The following is a 21,876-nucleotide window of genomic DNA, read 5'->3' as shown; positions in this document are numbered from 1 at the left end:
AGGTCTCCATGTCAGTGAGGTCAGTGTTGTAGTCCCAGAACCTGCCTAGTGTGTCCCAGTATATCCCAGTGGGTTGCCAGGTCTTGCTCAGTGTATTCCTGTGGGTTCCCGAGGCCTTCCCAGTGCATCCCAATGGGTGTCCAGGGTCTGTCAAGCATATCCCACTGACCCTCAGTGGGTCCCAGTGGGTCCCTGGGGCTTGCCCAGTGTGTAGCAGTACCCCAGTGGGCCCACAGGGTCTGTCCAGTGTATCCCAGTGTGTTCCCAGGGCTCGCCCCGTGAATCCCAGTGCATCCCAGTGTGTCCCACTACATCCCACCACCCACGGCAAACGGGCAGCCTCAGCGCCCGCCCTTTCGCTCTCCTATTGGTCGGTCTCGCTGCCCGTCTCGCCGCTCTCCCTTTCGATTGGCCGGTTTGAACGCGTGGAGCAGCCTCTGATTGGTTAGAGGGCGGAGAGAGCGCAGGCCTTGTGTCCAGCCCCTCACTGCGATTGGCGGAGCGCAAGGGGCCGCGGGCGGGGATTGGCTGCGCGTTTCGGCGGGACGAGCGGAGGTTTGAAGGGGACGTTGGCGCCGCCATCGCCGCCTCAGCCGCATCCGCCGCTGCCGCCTCCGCCATGGAGCTCTCGCAGTCCCCGTCGCCCCTCCGGGTGTGTACAGCGACCGCCGCCCCCGACCCTGCGGGGCTTCGAGATCCCCCACCGCACCGTCCCCTCGGCGTCTCGGTCCCCCCTCAGCCCTCGCCGGGCACCCGCAGGTTCCCCCCGGGCCCCCTCAGGGTCTCCCCGGTTCCTTCGCAGCCCCCCTCGGTCCTCCTTCAGGGTCTCCCCAGGCCCCTCTCTCGGCCCTTTCCCCAGCCCTCCCTCTCCTCCGATTCCCCGCTCCTCTGCGATTCCAGTTCTCTTCGCCCCCCCCTCCCAACCCCGATCCTGTTCCGCTCCCCGGCCTGGCCCCCTCGTGTTCCCCTTGTTCACCCCCCTCACCGCTGCTGCCTCTCCCCCGACAGCCCGCGGATGAGAACGCCCGTGTGAACAAGCCCGATGGCCCCAAGAAGCTTTCGGTGGAGCACATCTACCAGAAGAAGACGCAGCTGGAGCACATCCTGCTCCGGCCAGACACCTACATCGGCTCCGTGGAGCTCGTCACCCAGGCAGGAGCAGGGGGGAGCAGGGCTGAGCGCCTCGGGGCAGGCGGGGTGTTTGTTTACAAAGCCCAGAACATCTGCTTTACAAACGGATGGCACAGAAGAGGGGCTGTACCTGGGCACTTACGAATTTCTTCTTTTTTTTTTCCAGCAAATGTGGGTTTATGATGAAGGCATTGGCCTCAACTGCAGAGATGTGACCTTTGTGCCTGGCTTGTACAAAATCTTTGATGAGATTCTGGGTAAGCTGACAGATCCGTTGAGTCAGTGAGTGGCAGGTTATTAACGGGGGTTGAATTCAAGAAACTGGAGCTAAACATAAATTATCAAGAACTTATTAGCACTACTTAATAGCAAGCCGTTCGTGGAAAACAAACGAAAAGAAAAATTTCAAAAATCCAATTACAAACCTGATTTCATTCTGCACAAAATTCTCTCTTTTATGTTAATGGTTGCACTGGAGGAATTCAGAGGTCATTTCCAGCCTTCTTAATTCCATGATAACTTGTTGTACTCCTCTTTGTAATTTACAAAATGTTTTCATGCCGAGATGATTATTAGTAACACTGTAGTGAGTTTTTGTGTTCATTCTACTGGAACACTTCATAGTTCATAGTTTTCCCTTCATTGAGAATGTAATAAATTAACAGTATTCTCTTTCCTTTCTAGTCAATGCTGCAGACAACAAGCAGAGGGATAAAAACATGTCGTGCATTAAAATCACAATTGATGTGTAAGTTTGATTTCATTGTTGCCTTCAGCTGTTCTGCAAAGCTGAGGTGGCACTGCAGGGCTCTGCTGTGGGGCTGATCTGAGATAGCCCAAATTTATTTCACCAGTTGTGAAAACCTTTCTCTCTGCTTAGTCCCCTGGTCTCTTACAGAGTGCTGACTGAGGAAACGGCTGCTCTTTCGTTGCTCTTGTTTCCCATCCTCTTCCTCTCCCTTCTCATCCTGATTGAGCACAGATGGAGGGGTTTGTGTGTGGGTCCATTTCAGAGCCGGCATGTGCAGATCTGGGCATTTCTGTGTTGCCTGTCCCCCCTCTGCTGGCAGCTGCTGCACTTGCTGAGCACAGATTGGTTCCTGGTGAAATGGTGCCTTTCCCCAGAGCCTTTCTGTGACTTTTTTCACAGCTAAGCCATTTGCAGCCTTAAAAACAGACTTTTCTTTCCCTCCCCAGAGAGAATAACACAATCAGTGTGTGGAACAACGGGAAAGGTATCCCAGTTGTTGAACACAAAGTGGAGAAGGTCTATGTGCCTGCTCTGATCTTTGGACAGCTGCTGACATCCAGCAACTATGATGACAACGAGAAGAAAGTCACAGGTGAGGAAGGCTCAGATATGCCCTAATATCTCTGAACAGCTCTAAGTGTGTGACCTAAACTAGAAAGGGCAGAAAGGGGGTCCTTGATACAGTTTCCAGATGAAAACTGAAAGAGAGGAAATTTAGGTGAGATATACAGAAAAAATTCCTCTCTGTGAGGGTGGTCAGGCCCTGGCACAGGTTGCCCAGAGAAGCTGTGGCTGCCCCATCCCTGGATGTGTCCAAGGCCAGGTTGGACAGGGCTTGGAGCAACCTGATCCAGTGGAAGATGTCCCTGCCTATGGCAGGGGATGGGACTGGATGGGCTTTAAGGTCCCTTTCAAACCAAACCATTTGTGATTCTATGAAAATTATGTTCTGAATCTATCAGAGAAGTCTCTGTGCTCTGTTTAATCGTAATAACAGTGCAAACATGGAAACAGGAAAAATTGTCTTTGAATATTCTCTTAAACCCTAACTAAATCAAAGTTTGTAGTTGCATACTGAGCTTGTAGAATATTGTTGCTTGTTGACAGCTTCTTTGGATTGGGCCGACGTTGACAAACTGCAGTTAGTCTTGGATTCTTTTAGATGGTTTTGGACAAAGATAATAACACAAGTCTGTGTTCCTTCTAATTCCAGGGGGGAGAAATGGTTATGGAGCCAAACTGTGCAACATATTCAGCACAAAGTTTACTGTGGAAACTGGATGTCACGAATACAAAAAGTTATTCAAGCAGGTAGGAGCACTTTTCAGGGAGTTTATACCTGAGGTTTTCAAATGAGACCCTCAGTCTTTGTTTCAAAATTCTAGGCACACCTTGCAGTCAGTTCACTGTGATTAGAGAAATATAGACTCACAAAATATAATTCAAAGGAATAATGAGATTAGCAGACAGCATCAGAATCTGGTTTTTAACCAGAGTTTTTGTTTAATTTAAAGGTATCTAAAACATAAACCATTTTAGCGCTTTTAAAAACTAAGGTAGTTATTTGTGTGTGTTTGACTTCAACTCACCAAAGCTCCTTTCCTCAGACCTGGACAGACAACATGGGAAAGGCTGGAGAAATGAAGCTGAAATACTTTGATGGAGATGATTACACCTGTGTCACTTTCCAACCTGATCTGGCCAAATTCAAAATGACCATTCTGGATAAGGACATTGTAGCACTGATGTCTCGAAGAGCGTATGATATTGCTGGATCCACAAAGGACGTCAAAGTTTTCCTGAATGGACAGAGGCTGCCTGTAAGTGAGCATTGAAAAGAAACACAAATACCTGCATTTTTTGGTGCCATTTAAGCAGTGAGATTCCATTGAGGCCGTTCCTGTCATCACACACAGCAAAGGAACACGTGCAGGAGGATGTGAATTAAGTATTTATAGGAGCTGTTAACAACCAGTTGTCTGCTCTCATCTGCGTGCAGGTGAAAGGATTCCGCAGCTATGTGGACCTCTATCTGAAGGATAAGGTCGATGAAACTGGGAATGCACTCAAAGTTATCCATGAGGAAGTCAATTCCCGGTGGGAAGTGTGCTTGACTTTGAGTGAAAAAGGCTTCCAGCAAGTCAGCTTTGTTAACAGCATTGCCACCACAAAGGTAACTCCTCCGTGTGTTTAGTCAAGCTAGTGCCATATTCTTCAACTTTAATATTCTTGGCTATTTATAAGTGTACATGTTAGTGAAAAATACTTTAATGTTGCAAAGAATATGCTTAAAGTTTAAAATATGTATTTGTGGGTTTTAGTGGCCTCAGTCCCAGGTCCTTGTCCCCTTCCCCACAGGGTGGCAGACACGTAGATTATGTAGCTGACCAGCTCGTGACCAAACTCATTGATGTCGTGAAAAAGAAGAACAAAAATGGAGTTGGAGTGAAGCCTTTCCAGGTATAATTTCAGAATTTCCCACGTGGGAAACACAACTTGAGCATTACTGCAAATTGTAACTTCAGCTTAATGCATAACTGCATTGATTAATAACACATTTCCATGGTACAGACAATAGATATAAGATTGCTAATTATAGCAGTCTCATATTGTCCAGTTTAATCCAATTAACTTCTCTTTGCTTGACTGATAAGTCAGTGTAGATGCACTAAACTTCAATATCTGTTAGATAACACCTCTTCAGGTAGAGATGCCAATTCCTTGACATCCCAAATCATCTAATGCTGTTCAAAATTAACAAAATATCTGGGAAAATTCCAAACCCTACAGTGTGAGTGCTTCCTTGTTGTGTGATTGACAAGTGAGCTGAGCCTGTACAGTGTGTGATCCTTGTTGTGATTTAACTACAGGTGAAGAACCACATGTGGATTTTTGTGAATGCCTTAATTGAAAACCCAACCTTTGACTCTCAGACTAAGGAGAACATGACTCTGCAGGCAAAGAACTTCGGCTCTACCTGTAAACTGAGTGAAAAATTCATTAAGGGTGTAAGTGCTGATGTACATGGGCAGTCAAGATGTCTGTAAAAATACATAACAAAAGTTTCTGTCATGCTGAGGCTTTTCCCACAACTTTGGATTGGGTTTTGTATTGCAGGCAGTCGGCTGTGGCATTGTTGAAAGTATCCTAAACTGGGTAAAATTTAAAGCTCAGAACCAGCTGAATAAGAAATGTTCAGCTGTGAAACACTCCAAGATTAAGGGTGTTCCTAAGCTGGATGATGCCAACGATGCTGGTAAGTGTTTGACATCCTTTTTAACCAATGCATTCAAAAACAGTTAAAACTTGTTTGTTAAACATAAGATTTGTCTCCTTAGGAAAAGTGAGAAAACCTGTCATTATAGTTTTACCTCCATTTTACGCTCCCATTTACTAGGATTATCCCCATTTACTGTGTGCAGTGCCAAAAAAACTGTGTTAGAAGATTATTTATACTTGCTCAGTCATGAATGTGCAGCCTTGGATTTCATTTCTTAAGTAGAAAACTGACTCGATTTTCTTCTTTTTTTAGGCAGCAAGAATTCTCTAGATTGTACACTGATCCTGACTGAGGGAGACTCAGCCAAAACTCTGGCTGTCTCTGGTCTGGGAGTGGTTGGTAGAGACAAATATGGAGTATTTCCTCTTCGTGGGAAAATCCTCAACGTCAGGGAAGCTTCTCATAAGCAGGTTGGTTGGAAAATGGTTACAGTTACATGTTGGAAGGTGTGGTGAGATTTGTGCAATGAGTCGATGCAGCTGCACCTGGAGCACTGGAACTCCAAGGAGCAGTGTCTTAAATACCTGAGTCTTCCCTCACTTTGAGTCTGCCTCACTGGTTAAGTAGGAATATTGATTAAGTCCTGTTCAGTGATTTGCCTGAGGGGATAATGTTTGTGTTGTGGATTGGAAAATGGTTGGAATTACCCAGAGTAATGCAACCATTAGAAATTACAAGTTTCTAAAAGGCAAAAAACACCAGCAGGACAGAACTCGGCCAATGATTCACTTATGGATAACTTTATACTTTCTTGAGCTACATTTTGAGTCTGAAAGACAAGTTTTTATTCTGTGTGATCTCTTTCAGATTATGGAAAACGCTGAAATCAACAACATCATCAAGATTGTGGGTTTGCAATATAAAAAGAACTATGAAGATCAAGAATCTTTAAAAACTCTTCGCTATGGAAAGATTATGATCATGACAGATCAGGTTAGGTTCATTAAAATTGAAAGCTGGGAGAGGATGACAACACTTAAATAAAGAGATAGGAAGAAAATACTGCTTTTCTCTAACTGCTGCTATTGTTGTCCCCAATTCTCTGTATTTCTTTTTCCCATTTTACATTTTAGTGGGTCATAATGTCTTTTCAGCCACAAAAAAAAAAGTAAAATGGGGAATAACAGCAAACAGCTAAACACTGTCTTTCCAGTCTTTTCTGCTGATTCAAAGTCCTTGACCAGTCCTTGACACCTTTTTCACCAAGAATCTGCCTTTTCTGTTTCTCTTAATTTTCAGCAATTAACACATGGTCACCTTTTAGAGGTGAAAGTTAATAGAGTCACTTAGCTGGAATTACAGAGTCATTTACTATTAAGCCAACAGTTGTCATTTCCATCATTCCCTGATAAAATATGGTTTGTTTTTTTCTTTTATAATTCAGGATCAGGATGGATCACACATCAAAGGTTTGCTGATCAACTTCATCCATCACAATTGGCCATCTCTTCTAAGGCACAATTTTTTGGAGGAATTCATTACTCCCATCATAAAGGTGAGGGCTGGGGGAGGACGAGGTGAACGACTGAGGATCCATTGTCCAAAAATGCCTTTCATTTCACAGTTAAAATGTTTTTCCACTGTAGGCCTCTAAAAACAAAGAAGAAATTGCATTCTACAGTATCCCTGAGTTTGAAGAATGGAAAAGCAGTACTCAGAACTACAACTCATGGAAAATCAAGTACTACAAAGGTTTGTAAAAACTTAGTATGGTGAAACTGATCCAAGTTAGAGCATTGATGATTCGATGCAGTCAGTCCTGCTTTGCAGAAAGGATGTGGACTGGGTGTCTCCCAAGTCTCTTCCCTCCTGTGATATTCCAATTAGATTTCAGATATCAACAGGAATTACAGACAAAATCCAAAACTACAACATGCCACTGCTCACTTAATTGTAATTCTTACGATTTTTGTGATACATCTCGTTTTGAAGTAACTTTTCAGGAAATCATCTTCACACTGTATGTTCATATGGTGCATCACAAAAACTGGGCATAGCAAAATATTTCTTTGAATTGGAACTTAATTTAGGCAAAAAGTCGTTAGGATTAACTCTCCTGTCCCTGCAGGTTTGGGTACCAGCACATCGAAGGAGGCCAAGGAATATTTTGCAGATATGGCAAAACACCGAATTGGCTTCAAATATTCTGGGCCTGAAGATGATGCTGCGATCACCCTGGTAACTAACACTTGATTTAATTGCTGACTTACTACCTTTGGTATTTCACCTTGTAGAGTGCTCTCTATTTTCTCTTAAAATGCTCTTCGAGGCCTTTGGGCTGGAGACAATCTCTGTGTTACCAAGGCTACAGCTTTACTTGAACCAGGAGCAGCGAATCTGCCCCTCAACCTCAGGGCAAGAGTACCCTTTTAATGATGGGCTTTAAATATAGCTCAGAACAAACTAATCACTACAAACCAATTGACATTTTCAGACACAATAGTAAATATTCCTTTAACATTTTTCTGTGTATTCTGCTGCAGTTTTCTCCAAGTCGGATCTCCCCTTCCTCCCCCAGTGCCAAACGGTGGATTAAAACAGTCCTCGTTTCTGTGAACTTCACCTTAGCTAGTCTCTGTTCCTGAAATATTCAGAGTTGTTAGGCAATGCCAAAAAAATCAAGTTTTCCCCCAAAATATTAATTTCCTCTCAAATCTGCTTTAGTCTTCTGCTATTATATTAAAAATCTATAAATTTAAACCTAACTGCACTGTCTCTACAGAGTAGTGGAAATTATGCTCTTAATACGTTTAGCTACAGAAACCTTTTATTGCATTTCTTGGGCTCTTAAATCAGCCTGTTTAGCATGTTGTTCTCCTGGATAAGGTCTTCCTTTTTCTCAAGTGATCCAATAGTGCACAACCACAGAACGTTCTGGAATTGAGTTACTTTTCATTTTGTAACATCCAGGCCTTTAGCAAGAAGAAGATAGAAGAGCGAAAGGAGTGGCTGACTAATTTCATGGAGGATAGAAGACAACGGAAGCTGCACGGTCTGCCAGAGGTAAAAGGTTTATGTTTGTAAGGAAACTGGTTTCCAGTCTCTGCCTGGGGCTGTTCTCAGCTTCATCCCAGCACGCCAGAGCTGCACACAGCTCAGGCAGTGAGTCAGGTCCGGATTACAGGACGTTGAAAATGTGTCAGGATTTTGCAGAGCAGCTTCTTCTCTCATCAGTGTAGCCTCATTGTCAATTATCCAACAGTTAATTTCATTTTAAACTCTCATCTTTCAAGTTGCTGTATCAATAGGAAAATGATAACTCAAGCAGAGCCAGATGAAGTCTTTCTTTCCTCCAAAATGGGGGAAATAATGCATCCTGGGAAATGTTTCCCTTTGCCATGCAAAGGGTGTCAGCACTTGAGCTGTATTTAGCTGGTCTTAAAAGGAGTTCCCATTTCAGTGAAACTAGCCAAGAAACTGATTAGGCCCTGTTAAAATTAAGGCAATCTTCCCTCTGTTTCTCTTAGGAATACCTGTATGGGAAAAACACCGATTACCTGACGTACAATGACTTCATCAACAAGGAGTTAGTGCTGTTCTCAAACTCAGATAATGAGAGATCAATCCCATCACTGGTTGATGGTAAGTGATTTCTAAGTCGTGATTCTGCATGGTATATCCCCAGAACTGAGGAGATGGATGTTTAATGTCACATCAGAGGCGGGGAACCTGCTGAGGTTTCAGGGTCAGTATCCTGAAGTCTGTTTTCTGCTGTCCAAGGGTTTTCCATCTTTGGATGAAACATCTTGTCCATTTTATAGTAAATTATTGCCAGTATCTTACTCACCTGGTGCAGAATCTTTAGGTGTATAAGGAGTTCTTGTATCTCTGAAGAGCACAAGCCAAGTGCATCACATCACATATTCTAACCACAAGGTCTTTTCTTTTTTCATACAGGTTTGAAGCCAGGTCAGAGGAAAGTTTTGTTCACCTGTTTCAAACGAAACGATAAGCGGGAGGTGAAGGTTGCTCAGCTGGCTGGTTCTGTCGCTGAGATGTCCTCATACCATCATGGTGAGGTAAGAACCTGCCTGGGTGTGCAAAACACCTTAAAGGAAAGGCAAAAGACCCTTCTGTTGGTGTGAGTTACGATGCCTCCAAAGGAAATTAGATGTTTGAGCGAGTACACCAAAGGGAAGTGGCTGTTTAGCTGTATCCACGATTAATTCTTCAGTATTAATTTAATCTGACATTGGTCACTCTGCCTGTCCTGAACTTCATGGGAGCATAGTTCATTCAAAACATAGAAAAAGAAAAACCTACTTAATTTGTGATGGACTTAGGCAGATGTTAATAAGCTTTCTGCCTGGGTCAGGACAAGTTAAGCACTACAACAAGGTTCTCTGTGGAGACTGACAGAATCTTTCACTGGAGGTTTCCGAGCAGGTAGGCAGTAATAGATAGAGACGTGGGTCACGAGAACATTTCAGATTGCCTTGGGACACATTTTCCTTGAGTTTCCTCCAGTATTTCATCAACTGAGTTTATCCTCTGTATCAGTTAAGTTCTCCATGTGAATGTTGCCTTACTTTGTCCATCCCCTGAACCATTCTGCATGTTCAGTTTTGCACCTCCTTTCGTTGCAGGCCGCACTGATGATGACCATCATTAACTTGGCTCAGAACTTTGTGGGCAGCAATAACCTCAACTTGCTCCAGCCCATCGGTCAGTTTGGCACAAGGCTGCACGGAGGGAAAGACTCTGCCAGCCCTCGATACATCTTCACCATGCTCAGGTCAGCATTCCAGAGTTCTTACTGCCTTAAAAGACTCAGTTTTACAGCAGTTAGAATGAAAAATGAATTTTCTTTTTCCCTTTAAAATTTTGGGCTATACTTGCATGCTCAGAGTAGCAACAATTGAAGTGAGATTCAGGTGCTAGATTCCATTATGGAAACATGGTTATCACAGCAGAGAATATGGAAATGGAAGCAAAAACGAAGGGAGAAATTTGGGTGGGATAATAAAAATTAGGGAGATTTCTTTTTGCATGGCGGTTGTGTTCCGTAACAAGAATTTGTGCTTAAATTCCCTTCTCCATTCCAGTCCCCTGGCACGCTTGGTGTTCCCACCGATGGATGACAACATCCTGAGATTCCTCTATGATGACAACCAGCGTGTGGAGCCAGAGTGGTACATGCCCATCATTCCAATGGTGCTGGTCAATGGGGCTGAAGGGATTGGTACTGGCTGGGCCTGTAAGATCCCCAACTTCGATATCAGGGAAGTTGTGAACAACATCCGTCGGCTGATGGATGGAGAAGAGCCGCTGCCAATGGTAAATAATATAAGTAAAAGGCAAATGTCTTCCCTGTTAGTTTGTTGAGCTCATATTGAGCATTTTATGGGCATGCTTAAAAAAAGAGGCATCCACACAAAGCTGAATCCAGTGTTTCTTCTCCTCAGCTTCCCAGTTACAAGAATTTCAAAGGCACCATAGACGAGCTGGGGCCCAATCAGTATGTGATAAGTGGTGAAGTGTCCATCCTTGATTCTACAACCATCGAGATCACTGAGCTGCCTGTCAGAACATGGACACAGGTGAAAAAGAGGGAGTTTGCTCTGGGAATGTACAGTTTGCTCTATAAAGCAGAAAGGGAGTAGTGGGATTTGGGTCTGACTTTGTTTCTTTCCTCAGACATATAAAGAGCAGGTTCTGGAGCCGATGTTGAACGGGACTGAGAAGACCCCCCCTCTAATCACAGACTACAAAGAATATCACACAGACACCACGGTGAGGTTCGTGGTGAAGATGGCTGAAGATAAACTAGCAGAAGCCGAAGCTGTGGGACTGCATAAGGTCTTCAAACTCCAAACAAGTTTAACATGCAACTCCATGGTATGTGACAGATTTTGCTGAAGGAATTTCTTGGTTTAACTCAGACTCTGTGGACAGCTGCAGTCGTTGCGTGAAACAAAAATCCTCTTTGGCAGTAACCTATTCACTTTGATTTTTCTGCTGTTACTGGTTTTAAATCAGCTTTCAAAGGTCAAGAGCCTGGCTTAGGAGTAGGCCCAGAGTGGATGGTTTGCCTGAAGGAGGCAAAATGATCTGAAATCACAGTTTGCAGAGCTCTTTGAGCCAGCAGCAGGGGCACTGAACGTCTGGCTCCAGACAATGTGTGAAGCTTGATGCAAGATGTTTGTCCTGCACAGAGCTCTAAGATTCAAGTAACCTTAACTCTACTATGCGTATTCAAGAATGTCAAAATTCTAAAATTGTCTCTGCTGCTGTGCTCACAAACTGAAGTAGTTTCTAGAACAACAGTGAGATTTGATACTTTGTTGGTTCCATGGCACCATCACACCTGTGTTACAGTAACTTTCAGTGGATTTGGAATCAGTTTTATCATCATAACGCCTGTGTTCTTTCATTTTCCTCCAGGTTCTCTTTGACCATGTCGGCTTTCTCAAGAAATACGACTCTCCCCAGGATATTCTTAAGGAGTTCTTTGAACTCCGGCTCCGATATTACAGTTTGAGGAAGGAATGGCTTATTGGGATGCTGGGTGCTGAGTCTGCAAAGCTGAGCAACCAGGCTCGCTTCATCCTGGAGAAAATAGATGGCAAAATTGTGATCGGTATGTTGTTCTTGGAGACTGGGATTGTAACTGGGAGAACTGGGTGATCTCTTGAGCTCTGTCAGCACCCCCTCAGCCCCAGGCTGGCTTTTACAAACCACACCAGGGCTTATCTCTCTTCCAGTGACATCTAAGGGGAAAATGCTTCACAGAGTATCCTTGGTCTGTGTATTATACACATACTAATGACAACAGGATATTTATGCAGCTTTCCTGGTCCATGTTTGAGAATTTTTGAGTGAATTTTTTACTAGTTTAGCAATAATTCCCATTTATTTCTGACTTGGTAGGAGTAAGTTAATTATTTGTGGGGTTAGAAAGGGGCAGTGTTTGCTGTTAAATGCATTCTTAAGAATCTGTATCTCTCTCCATTATCTTTGTGAACCTCTGCAAAAATATTCCAAATCACGTTCTCAGTGGACTGGGGGTTCAAACTTAGATGATACTCAAGTAGCAGCATCTGAGAATCATGAGCTGGAAAAAGAAGCAGATACACATTTTTCAATCAACTTTTCCCCCTCGGTGTAAAAGCCGGGCTGTGTTCCGCTGCCTTCACGGAGGATGCGGCCAGACAACGTGTCATAAGATGCTTTGTGGTTTGTGTCTGAAGGCAGCCCAGTAATCCCAGCAGCCCGAGTCTGTCTGACTGAACTCGGGAAGAGAAATAATTCCCCTGAAATGCATTTTCTTGGGTTTTTGTAATAAGTAGTTCCAAGGCTGCCAGAGCTGGTTTCATTTGTATTTGTGTCTCATGGATGATGGCTTCTGATACCTTAAAAAGGAGCAAATTCCAGCTGAAGCATTTCCAGTGGTTGAGCACTTGGAGCATAAATTTCCCGGGTGATGTCTAATGAGGTGCAAGCTATACCAAGCTATCAAGGGGATTTTTTTCCACCTGCCTGTCATGATGAAACCTGTTTTGTACCATCATACCTTTTTTTTCCCAAGTTCAAAAACTACTTAAAGCAAGGGAAATGCGTGTATGGAAACAAAGAAAAATATTAACATTGTTTTGACTGGTACAGGAGCAATACTTGCCTGACAAATCACCTGCTAAATAGGAGCTTTTCAGGTGTTGTTCAGGCTCTTCCACATGTCCCAGCTGTGATGTGGAAAGGCTGGTTTGGAGCTCTGTAGGATGCAGAGCAGCTACAACCACAGGATCCAAACTGTAAAGCTCATCTGTCGCTCCTAACAGCGACTGGTAGTGGGCACTGAGTGACAATCCTGAAATGTCTGTTTGCAGAAAACAAACCCAAGAAAGAGCTGATTCAAGTTCTTATCCAGAGAGGGTACGAGTCTGATCCGGTGAAGGCTTGGAAGGAGGCTCAAAACAAGGTAATGCCTCAGTCATCTTCTGAATATGCCCAAACTGGCCCCGAGCTCTGAGGCTTCATAATCCTTAGAGAGGCCCAAGCTGCTTTTCAATTTGCAGGATTCAAGAGCTTCCGTGTTTGATCAGTAGCCCTACCCTTATGTGTCAGGGTTTTTGTTGACTACATTTGTTTCAAATCCACATTTAGGATGAAGAGGAGGAGGAGGAGGAAGAGAGTGACAAAGAATCAGCTGCAGCCTCTGGCCCAGACTTCAACTACCTGCTGAACATGCCCCTGTGGTATCTGACCAAGGAGAAGAAAGATGAGCTCTGCAAGCAGAGGGATAACAAAGTATGTGCCTTCCTTTCCTTATAAAAGCATTATATTCATATATATATTATGTGTTATATAGGGTTTTTTTGGATGGTGGATTGAAATGTGTGACTGATGATTATCACCTCTGATTCTCTTCAGGAAAAGGAGCTGGAAAACCTTAAGCGCAAGAGTCCCTCTGACCTGTGGAAGGAAGACCTTGCTGCCTTCATTGAAGAACTCGATGTATGTCATTGCTCAGTGCAGATAATTAACTCCAACCTCTTATCCACCAGCCCTTCACTGACTTCTGTATTTTTTTGTGTTATTTTATGCTCCCCTCTGCAGGCAGTGGAGGCCAAGGAAGTGCAGGATGAGAGTGCAGGGATTGCTGGCAGACCTTTGAAGGTGAAAGGAGGGAAAGCGAAGGTGAAGAAGGCCCAGCTGCCAGAAGTAATGCCATCCCCTCATGGCATCAGGGTTGTTCCTCGGATCACTGCTGAGATGAAGGCAGAGGCAGAGAAGAAAACTAAAAAGAAAGTAAAGGTAAAAAGGAACATTCCAAATGCTTAATCTTTCTTTACCTCCTCTTCAATACAGTCCTAAAGAAATGTGAGTCCTTGTTAGCTAGACTTGTCCTGTTGAAGCAGTTGTTCAGGGAGAGGGTCAGGACCTTAGGATTTGGGAAACACTGGGAATGGGGGTCTCAGTCTGAAGGAGAACAGACTCACTAACATACCAGGAGATGGCTTAGAGGGAAATTTTTGACGTGTTGCAGTGCCAGGGATGGGCTGGTAGCTCAGAAAAGGGGGTGGATGCAAGTAAGGTTGTTCCAGGTGTCTTGGGAATTTGATAAACTCTCTAACAGGCAGGAAGCACAGCCAGTACATTCCCTTCTCCAGAACAGCCTTCGCATTCCCAGCAATGTTTTCAGCCACTTAATGCCATCATTGTTCTCTGTATCAAGGAGATAAAAAAGATTGAACTCTTTTTATAGGACTAGTTGAAATTGCGCCATTCAGCCATTTCCAACAGAAAGAACTAACCCATCCCCTCACCTGTTTGGCCCTGGAAGCCACACAGGTCACTCCTTTCCTCCACATAATTCCACCCAACAGTTTTTCCAAATAACTTGCTTTTGTTTTTATCCCACCCTGTCCAGTCCTGCATCCCCATCCCCCTCAGAGCCAGCATGCAGCAGCAGGACCAGAGCACTCAGGAGTGGGGCCACAGTTCCTGTTTTTGTTCATGTTGGATTTTGCCTTTTAAGTCACCTGATTTGGGGGCAGATCCTGTCCAATTTACAGATCCTGTCTGTAATCGATTCTACACACAGTTTGTTTCACAGACTCAGGTTTCTTGTACCACTAACTTTTACATGTCTAAAATAAGCAGCTCCTTCCTCCATTACCCCATGTGCCTCTTCTCCGTGAGCTGACTCACTGTTTGGTATCTGCTTGCATCTGCAGAGTGAAAAAACTGAATTTGATGAGAATCAGGATGAAAACACATCTGGAGAGAAGGAGTCTGCAGGCCTGAAGCAGAGACTAGCACAGAAGCTGAAGACTGAGCAAGGTAAATGCTTTGATGTTATTCTCTCCATGGAAAGGGAGGGAAAGGATTGTCAGTTTGGTTATCTGACCTCTTCCTGAAGGTGGTGAGCAACATCTAGGATCAGTATTTTTGGAATAACTAGGTGAGAAAGTGGTCCTGAATACCAGTCAAGCAGGATAAATTCCTATTTCTCTTTGCTTAAGCCAGACTCCTCTGAACTCGGTGTATTTCTAAGCTGAGCTTGAACTGCTGAGCCTGAATTACACATGGAAGTTTGCTGGTTCATCCTGCCTCCCAATATTTTTCAGGAGCTAAGAGACAGGCCACTCTGCCTTTCAAGCCATTAAAGAAAACCAAGAAACGAAATCCTTGGTCTGACTCAGGGTCTGATTCAGAGTCTGATTTTGAAGCACCTCCTCAGAGAGAGCGAGTGGTTCGCCAGGCAGCAGGTGAGTGAGGACACGGATGCAGGAGAGGGATGGTTCTCCTTGTGGAAGAGAAAATGGAACACACTATTTAGGGACCTCCCAGAGCCTCAGATCACATTTAGAAATCATCTTTAAAAGGCTTCTTTATTTTACTGTCTGAAACTATTAAATATTTCTACCATTTGTGCACATATTCAAGGAAAAGCAGAAATGGGCAACTAGAGAAATATGGTTATTGGGTTTAATTACACAACTGTCTTGGCAAATTAAATGTGTTGTGCGTGAGGTTGGAAGACTCCAAATGACAGAACACACTTGTCATTTGGAGTCTTCTCCCTGGCAGTCTCAGCATCTGCTTGTTTTTATTCAGATCCTTATTTTTTAATAACTGCAGCTAAAATATTGAAAAAGAAACTGAGCTGCATATTGCCAAATGTGTAAAATAACACATCTGTGCCCTTCCATCAGCCAAAGTCAAGCCCATGGTCATTTCGGACTCGAATCACTCCAGCTCAGATGAGGAGTCTGAATTCCAGGGTGACAGTGAAGGCAACTCTGAATCGGACACAAACTCTAAGAAAAAGGCTCCTCCCAAGCCCAGACCTGCTCCCAAGTGAGTATTTTTCCATAATCACTGGAAATGGGTTGTGCTTAATGCTACACAGAAATTAAAAGCGCTTTTTTTTTTTTTTTTTACTGCATCTCTTTAGTGCATCATAAACTGAATTAAAAACTTGGGGTTTTGTTTTCCAGGGAAACCACTGAAAAAGCAGCGAAAGCTCCCAAGCAAAAGGCAGTGCCAAGTGCTGTCCCTGGTGAGTACAAGACCTCTAAACCATGTGGATTGTCCTAAAATCCCTCAGCAATGCACAGGGAAGATCAGAGGGGATAACTTGGCTGTTTCAAGCTGACTTTCTGCTTTCTTTATCCAGTTCCAGTCCAAGATGTCACTGAGGACAAAGTGAGCCAGGTTCCTGCAGCTCCGTCCGTCCCTGTGCCGAGCACCAAGGCCGTGCCCAAAAAACCTGCTGCAGCCAAGAAAGCCGGAGCCACCAAGGGTAAGGGCAGCTCAGCAACATCAGTTCTAGAGAACAATTATAATTCCTGTGGGAAATGGTCCGAGTGATTTCGCTTGGCGTTCCAGGGCCTGGGCAACTGGAGTTTGCATTTCAGCAAAGATCTGAGGTTTGTGGCAGAGGTTCTCTGGTTGTCATGTTTGAGGTCTGTTTCCAAACATATCATGTTCTAGTTCATGTTGGACATGTTTGGAGGGAGGGAATTTTAGTTTGGGAACAAGAAAAGTGAATGCTTCCTACAGCGCTATGTAATACTTGGCAGGGACAATCCGAGTGGAATTTGTGTCTTGCAGTCAATGCCCCACTTCACATCTTTTTGGGAAGAAAGCTGCCTTGGAGCAGGCAAGCTTTTGGGGGTAGTTTGATCTATTCAGCTCTGGATCCATCTCATGCATCTCCAGCATTTGACTCAGGGTTTTTTAAACTCAACTGCCAGACTTTGACACTGTTTTGCATATTCCAAATGGAATCAACTCAGTGTTGATCCCAGCAGGAAAATAGTGTTACTTCCACTCCTAAATTGAGAAAGCGTGTTATCACTCAGAGATGGCCTGACATGAGCTGAACTGGAAGTTGTGCTTCAAGATGCTCTTAAAAAAAGTGAAAGTGTAGTTATGAAGGAATGAGTGAGTGTTTGGGAAATTCCCTCCTCCCTGTGCAGGAGTTTGAAGGTCTGAGATGGGTTCTGGAGCCTTGAGAGATCAGGACTTTTCAATCTCAAATAGTCTCTAAATTGCTTTGGGGACGCTTTAATTCGATCCTCTAAATGTAGCGGAACTGAGCAGATAAACAACCTCATTCCTCACCATCTGTGGAAGAGAGATCTTTCTAGAAAACCCAGCTTCAAACGGAGATGACCTTTGCGCTGACCCCGCGGCAGCGCAGAGCCTGTTTGTGTTGGAAGTAATTCCCAAACTGGGAACAAGAGAGGAGCGAAACAGGGGTTTAACGCCGTGTTCTGTTCCAGACAACCAGCCCTCCATCGTGGATATCCTGGCCAAGAAAAAGGCTGCACCCAAACCCAAGCCAGCGGCAAAGGAGGGACCCCTGCGCGCCGCGGGTGACAACGCCAAGGGGAGGAAGGTTATGAAGAGGCAGCCAAGCTCTTTGGATTCGGATTCCGATTCGGATTTCGGCTCGAAGCCTGCCAAATCTGTTGCATCAAAGGTTTGTGCAATGCCGGCGGCGCCGAGGGAACCACAGAGAGTGGGGTTGGTTCTTCCGGCAGGAAAAGCCTGGTGGAGGTCGAACCTCTACCTGGGTGTGGGGAATGGGGAGAAGGGGGGGGTCATGGAATCATGGAATATTCTGAGCTGGAAGGGACCCACAGGGATCATCAAGTCCAACTCCCTGCCCTGCACAGGACACTCCAATAATCCCACCCTATGCCTGAGAGCGTTGTCCAAATACTCCTGGAGCTCTGGAAGCCTTGGGGGCACGACCAGTCCCTGGGGAGTCTGTTCAGTGCCCGACCACCCTCTGGGGAAAGAACCTTTCCCTCATAAGGGTCAGACACCCCGGATCCTTGGTCTGCTCCCACCACCTCAAACACCCACCCATCCCCATGGCAGAGCGGGCATGTGGAGCTCACTGTGTTCCCTGTGGATGCTCAGATCCGTGACTCCTTTCCCACTTTCCCTCCAGAAATCCAAGCTACAGGACGACACCTTCACCGTTGATGCCAGTGCTGACAGCCCTGTAGCTCAGCCCCGTGCCAGGCCTGGCCGCCTCAAGAAACCTGTCCAGTACCTGGAGGAGTCCTCTGAGGACGATATATTTTGAGTTTTTAGGAAAATTTTAAACTCCAGATCCACAACGAGCCTTCAGCAGAGCTCCAGAGCTCCCACCAAAGACCACCTCAGCCTAAGAAATCTTCACCAAATGTAAACCACTCCAAAATGTTCTTTACAGGTGAACACAGCTCGTTTTTTTTCTTGGTTTTAAATTAGTTAGATTTGTTCAAACAGCAACATCCCCTTTTTGGTGAGCACTGGAGCCACGTGCCCAGCGAGTGCTGCCGCACTTCCCTCTTCCCCATTATTTGACACTTTGTGGTCATTTTCATGTTAAAGTTGACTTTAGAACATGCCAAATCCTTTAAAATTTATACATCCCTCTTGAAATATAGTACTAAAATACATGAACTTTTAATTCCACCACCCAACACAGGTGAGCTGGAGTCATTTTTCCAGCACTATTCCTTCACCATGTAAATATTTTCTTGTTGTCCTGAGTTTTTTCTTGTTCTGAGTTTGTCCTTTTTAATATTTGTCTAATAAAAGTGTTTTTACTTATTTTCTTCACAGAATTTGTGTGTTTTTAGGGAAATAACCGCTGCAGAGCTTGTGCTAAGCCCTCCCTCTGTCAGAGCAGAGGGCTTGGCACAAGCTCTGGGGGGTGCTGGGCTGGTTGGCCACTTCCCCACTGGCTGTGGCCACTGTGGCTCCACAGCCGAATTCCTGTGAACACTCCTGTGGTCCCCAGCATGGGGGGGAGCTGCTTGCCCAGAGAAGCTGTGGCTGCCCCATCCCTGGAAGTGTCTGAGGCCAGGCTGGGCTTGGAGCAACCTGGTCCAGTGGAAGGTGTCCCTTCCCATCCAAACCATTCCATGAAACCCCAGGGCCCCCCACGCTATCGGTGCTTTGCTGGAACCCAGTCAAGTGTGGAAAGCCCTGTCAGATTTTCCACTGGCTCTGGAGAGCGTCTCCGGCGCGTCCCCTCCGAGGGCCGGGCTATTTACGGCTCCTCTTGCTGCAGAACATGACCCATGACAGAGCCACGGGTGGGTTGTGGGGCTGCTCTCAGAACCCTGGCATCATCCTAATGTGGAGGTGGAGCTCTGGGAACACAGAGTGGACCATGGAGTCCATACTAGGAGTTTCCCATCCCAAAATCTTGGATGGGGTGCTGGGGATGCTGCTGGATGGGAACTGGGCTATGGGGCATCAGGACTGACCTACTCTGGGTATTGCACGTCCCCGAGGGGGGTCTGGGGGTGACCTGTGTTGTCCAGGGCTCTGCCCCCATTACTGGAAAGGGGATTTGAGGCGCCAGCAAAGGCCAACAGCGCTGGCCTGGGCTGGGCAGGGGCTGGCAGGAGCCCTGGCTGTGCCACACAGGATTTTGTAGGGATCAATCCACAGGTGCCAGAGCAGGGACAACCTGGGAAGATCCATGGGACCCCCAACAGCCCTGGCACAGCGTCCTGGGGCAGGGAGGGCTGGTGCCAGCCGTGAGCATCGCCCAGGCACTGCAGGGCTGGGTGTACCCAGGCTCTGATGGGTCAGGGGGGTGATGCCAGCACTGGGGGGGCCTTTTGGGGGCCGAATGCTGTGGCCTGGGGACACTGAGGCCCTGTGGGTTTGGGAAAGCCAAGGTTTGGGGGCATTTCTGCACTGGGGGAGCCACCACCCCTCTGCCAACCTGTGCCCTGGGAAGCTCCTGGCCCTGGGCTGGGCAGCTTTAGTCCTTGAGCCCCACCGGCAGTGCTGAGCCCTTCCCTCCCTCCAGCCGCCCCTGCGGGTGCTCTGTCCCTTTAAAAGCACTCCAGGCGTGGCTGTGGGACCATTATCCCATCCCAGCTGGACAAGGGACTGGACAGTCCTGGACAGCCCTGGACAGCCGGCGCCAGCAGCGCTGGCACACTGTGGACCGCAGCCTCCGCAGGTACGGGGCTGCTGTGGGGGACCGCAGCTCAGCCAGGCCGAGCTGTGGTGGGGGGCAAGGGATGGGGGAATCTGCTGGTCCTGTCCCCGTTGGTGTCCTTGGATCCACCCCTGGGGGAGCGAGTCCTGGGCACAGCGGGTACCTGGGGACACTCCTGGCAGGGCTGAGCTGGGCTGGCGCTGCCTGGGCACCCTCCCGTGAGCGGGGACGCCGTGGTGCGTTTGGGAATGGCGGGAGGATGGAGAGACCTGGAGGGGCCGCGCTGCCGCCGGGGTCCGACCCCGCGGGCACTGCGTCCCCCCAGCGCTGACCCCGCTCCCGCAGCGCGGCCATGGGCGAGTGGGGCTTCCTGAGCTCGCTGCTGGACGCCGTGCAGGAGCACTCGCCCATGGTGGGCCGGTTCTGGCTGGTGGTGATGCTCCTCTTCCGCATCCTGGTCCTGGCCACCGTGGGCAGCGACGTCTTCGAGGACGAGCAGGAGGAGTTCGTGTGTAACACGCAGCAGCCGGGCTGCAAACCCGTGTGCTACGACGCCGCCTTCCCCATCTCCCACTATCGCTTCCTCGTCTTCCACGTCGTTGTGCTCTCGGCGCCCGCCGCCCTCTTCGTCATCTTCGCCGTGCACCAGGCGGCCAAGCCGGGGCGCGGGGGAGCTCCCGGCCAGCGCGCCCGCCGCCTCCAGCCCTTCTACGTGGGCAGCGTGGTGGCCCGGATCGCCGCCGAGCTGGGCTTCCTGCTGGGCCAGGCGCTGCTCTACGGCTTCAGCGTGCAGCCGCTCTTCGTGTGCCGCCGCCGGCCCTGCCCGCACCGCGTCGACTGCTTCGTCTCCCGCCCCACCGAGAAAACCGTCTTCATCCACTTCTACTTCGTGGTGGGGCTGATCTCGGCGCTGCTCAGCCTGGCCGAGCTCGCCCACCTCCTGCGCAAGGGCCCCCCGGCCCGGCCCGGCTGCTGCCACCGGCCGCAGGAGCGGGGCCCGGCGCCCGGGCAGCCGGCGGGGGCTGCGGAGGGGCCCTGTGGTCCCCACCCGCGGGGGGACCTCACCGTGTGACCGGGCCCCGGCTGCCACTGCCGGCATGAGCTGTGCGCGGTCTCGGCCCGGCGGGGACCGCGGCTCTCCGTGCCCCACAGGGGTCGCGGCCCTCGCCGTGCCAGGGAAGCCGGGCCGTGCCGGGCTGGGCTGTGCCCCGCTGCCCCCGCTGCCCCCGGTTCCTGTTGTGGGCGGCGGATGGGCCTCACCCGGCAGCTGCTGGAAAAAAAAATACGGACACAAAGAAAACAAACAGGCCCCATCCCTGCACAGTGGCAGGAACACCTCTGACCCCCCTGTACCCCGCAGGCCAGCACGGGGGGGGGGGGGCCAGGGCTGCCCCCAAACCCTGTGCTGGGAGTGTCACAAATGCATCAGGGCTGGCCCCTGGCATAGGGGGACATGATTGTGGCCTCAGGACTGGGAAGGTCAGAGCTTTGGGGTGCTGGGGGACCCCAAAGGGTTCTGTCCCAGCCTTTGGGGATGACCAGACAGGGAGAGCAATGCGGGGGGGCCTGGGCTGCCCTCCTGCAGCGAGGACTTGGGGTGCCACAGCCTGACCATTTCCTCCCCACCCCTGCACCCCCTCCTCCCCTGGTACCCCCACAAGAAGAACGAGCCAGGCACTAGAATAAATAAACTTTATTCTGGAGCCAGCCCCCCCGTCCCCCCTCCCTGTCCTCCCCGTGCCGGCAGGGCCGGGCCCCCCATCCCCGCGAGGCTGGGACTGGCACCACCGCGTGCCCCCCACA

General features: G+C 47.8%; 2 protein-coding genes across 2 annotated transcripts; both read left to right on the top strand.

Annotated features, from left to right (window-relative positions):
* Positions 1 to 619: 619 nt before the first annotated feature.
* Positions 620 to 18,722, top strand: TOP2A (DNA topoisomerase II alpha). Its single transcript, XM_068996137.1, has 35 exons — positions 620 to 781; positions 1,009 to 1,152; positions 1,298 to 1,388; positions 1,816 to 1,879; positions 2,329 to 2,474; positions 3,096 to 3,193; positions 3,490 to 3,702; positions 3,882 to 4,055; positions 4,241 to 4,342; positions 4,753 to 4,890; positions 5,000 to 5,138; positions 5,415 to 5,572; positions 5,970 to 6,095; positions 6,547 to 6,657; positions 6,749 to 6,854; positions 7,231 to 7,340; positions 8,073 to 8,165; positions 8,630 to 8,744; positions 9,060 to 9,181; positions 9,749 to 9,897; positions 10,208 to 10,439; positions 10,568 to 10,702; positions 10,800 to 11,000; positions 11,547 to 11,742; positions 12,989 to 13,080; positions 13,266 to 13,409; positions 13,533 to 13,616; positions 13,719 to 13,916; positions 14,840 to 14,945; positions 15,233 to 15,373; positions 15,821 to 15,965; positions 16,106 to 16,167; positions 16,285 to 16,410; positions 17,396 to 17,595; positions 18,073 to 18,722. Exons 1-35 carry the CDS (start codon positions 620 to 622, stop codon positions 18,208 to 18,210), a joined length of 4,761 nt encoding a protein of 1,586 aa, XP_068852238.1. The 3' UTR covers positions 18,211 to 18,722.
* A 1,322-nt stretch (positions 18,723 to 20,044) lies between these two features.
* Positions 20,045 to 21,145, top strand: GJD3 (gap junction protein delta 3). The gene is made up of 2 exons (XM_068996498.1): positions 20,045 to 20,094; positions 20,419 to 21,145. Exon 2 carries the CDS (start codon positions 20,426 to 20,428, stop codon positions 21,143 to 21,145), a length of 720 nt encoding a protein of 239 aa, XP_068852599.1. The 5' UTR covers positions 20,045 to 20,094; positions 20,419 to 20,425.
* The last annotated feature ends 731 nt before the right edge of the window (positions 21,146 to 21,876 follow it).

This window comes from Aphelocoma coerulescens, chromosome 27 (genome assembly GCF_041296385.1).
Source record: "Aphelocoma coerulescens isolate FSJ_1873_10779 chromosome 27, UR_Acoe_1.0, whole genome shotgun sequence".
Classification (NCBI taxonomy): Eukaryota; Metazoa; Chordata; class Aves; order Passeriformes; family Corvidae; genus Aphelocoma; species Aphelocoma coerulescens.
This window is presented reverse-complemented; position numbering and strand designations above follow the sequence as displayed.

Excerpts from the sequence above, each read along its gene's own strand:
- GJD3 (XM_068996498.1), top strand. The coding sequence starts at position 20,426 with ATGGGCGAGTGGGGCTTCCTGAGCTCGCTGCTGGACGCCGTGCAGGAG.
- TOP2A (XM_068996137.1), top strand. The coding sequence starts at position 620 with ATGGAGCTCTCGCAGTCCCCGTCGCCCCTCCGGGTGTGTACAGCGACC. Across the intron at positions 4,343-4,752 it reads TTGGAGTGAAGCCTTTCCAG|GTGAAGAACCACATGTGGAT; the intron begins GTATAATTTCAG and ends ATTTAACTACAG. Across the intron at positions 11,001-11,546 it reads GTTTAACATGCAACTCCATG|GTTCTCTTTGACCATGTCGG; the intron begins GTATGTGACAGA and ends ATTTTCCTCCAG.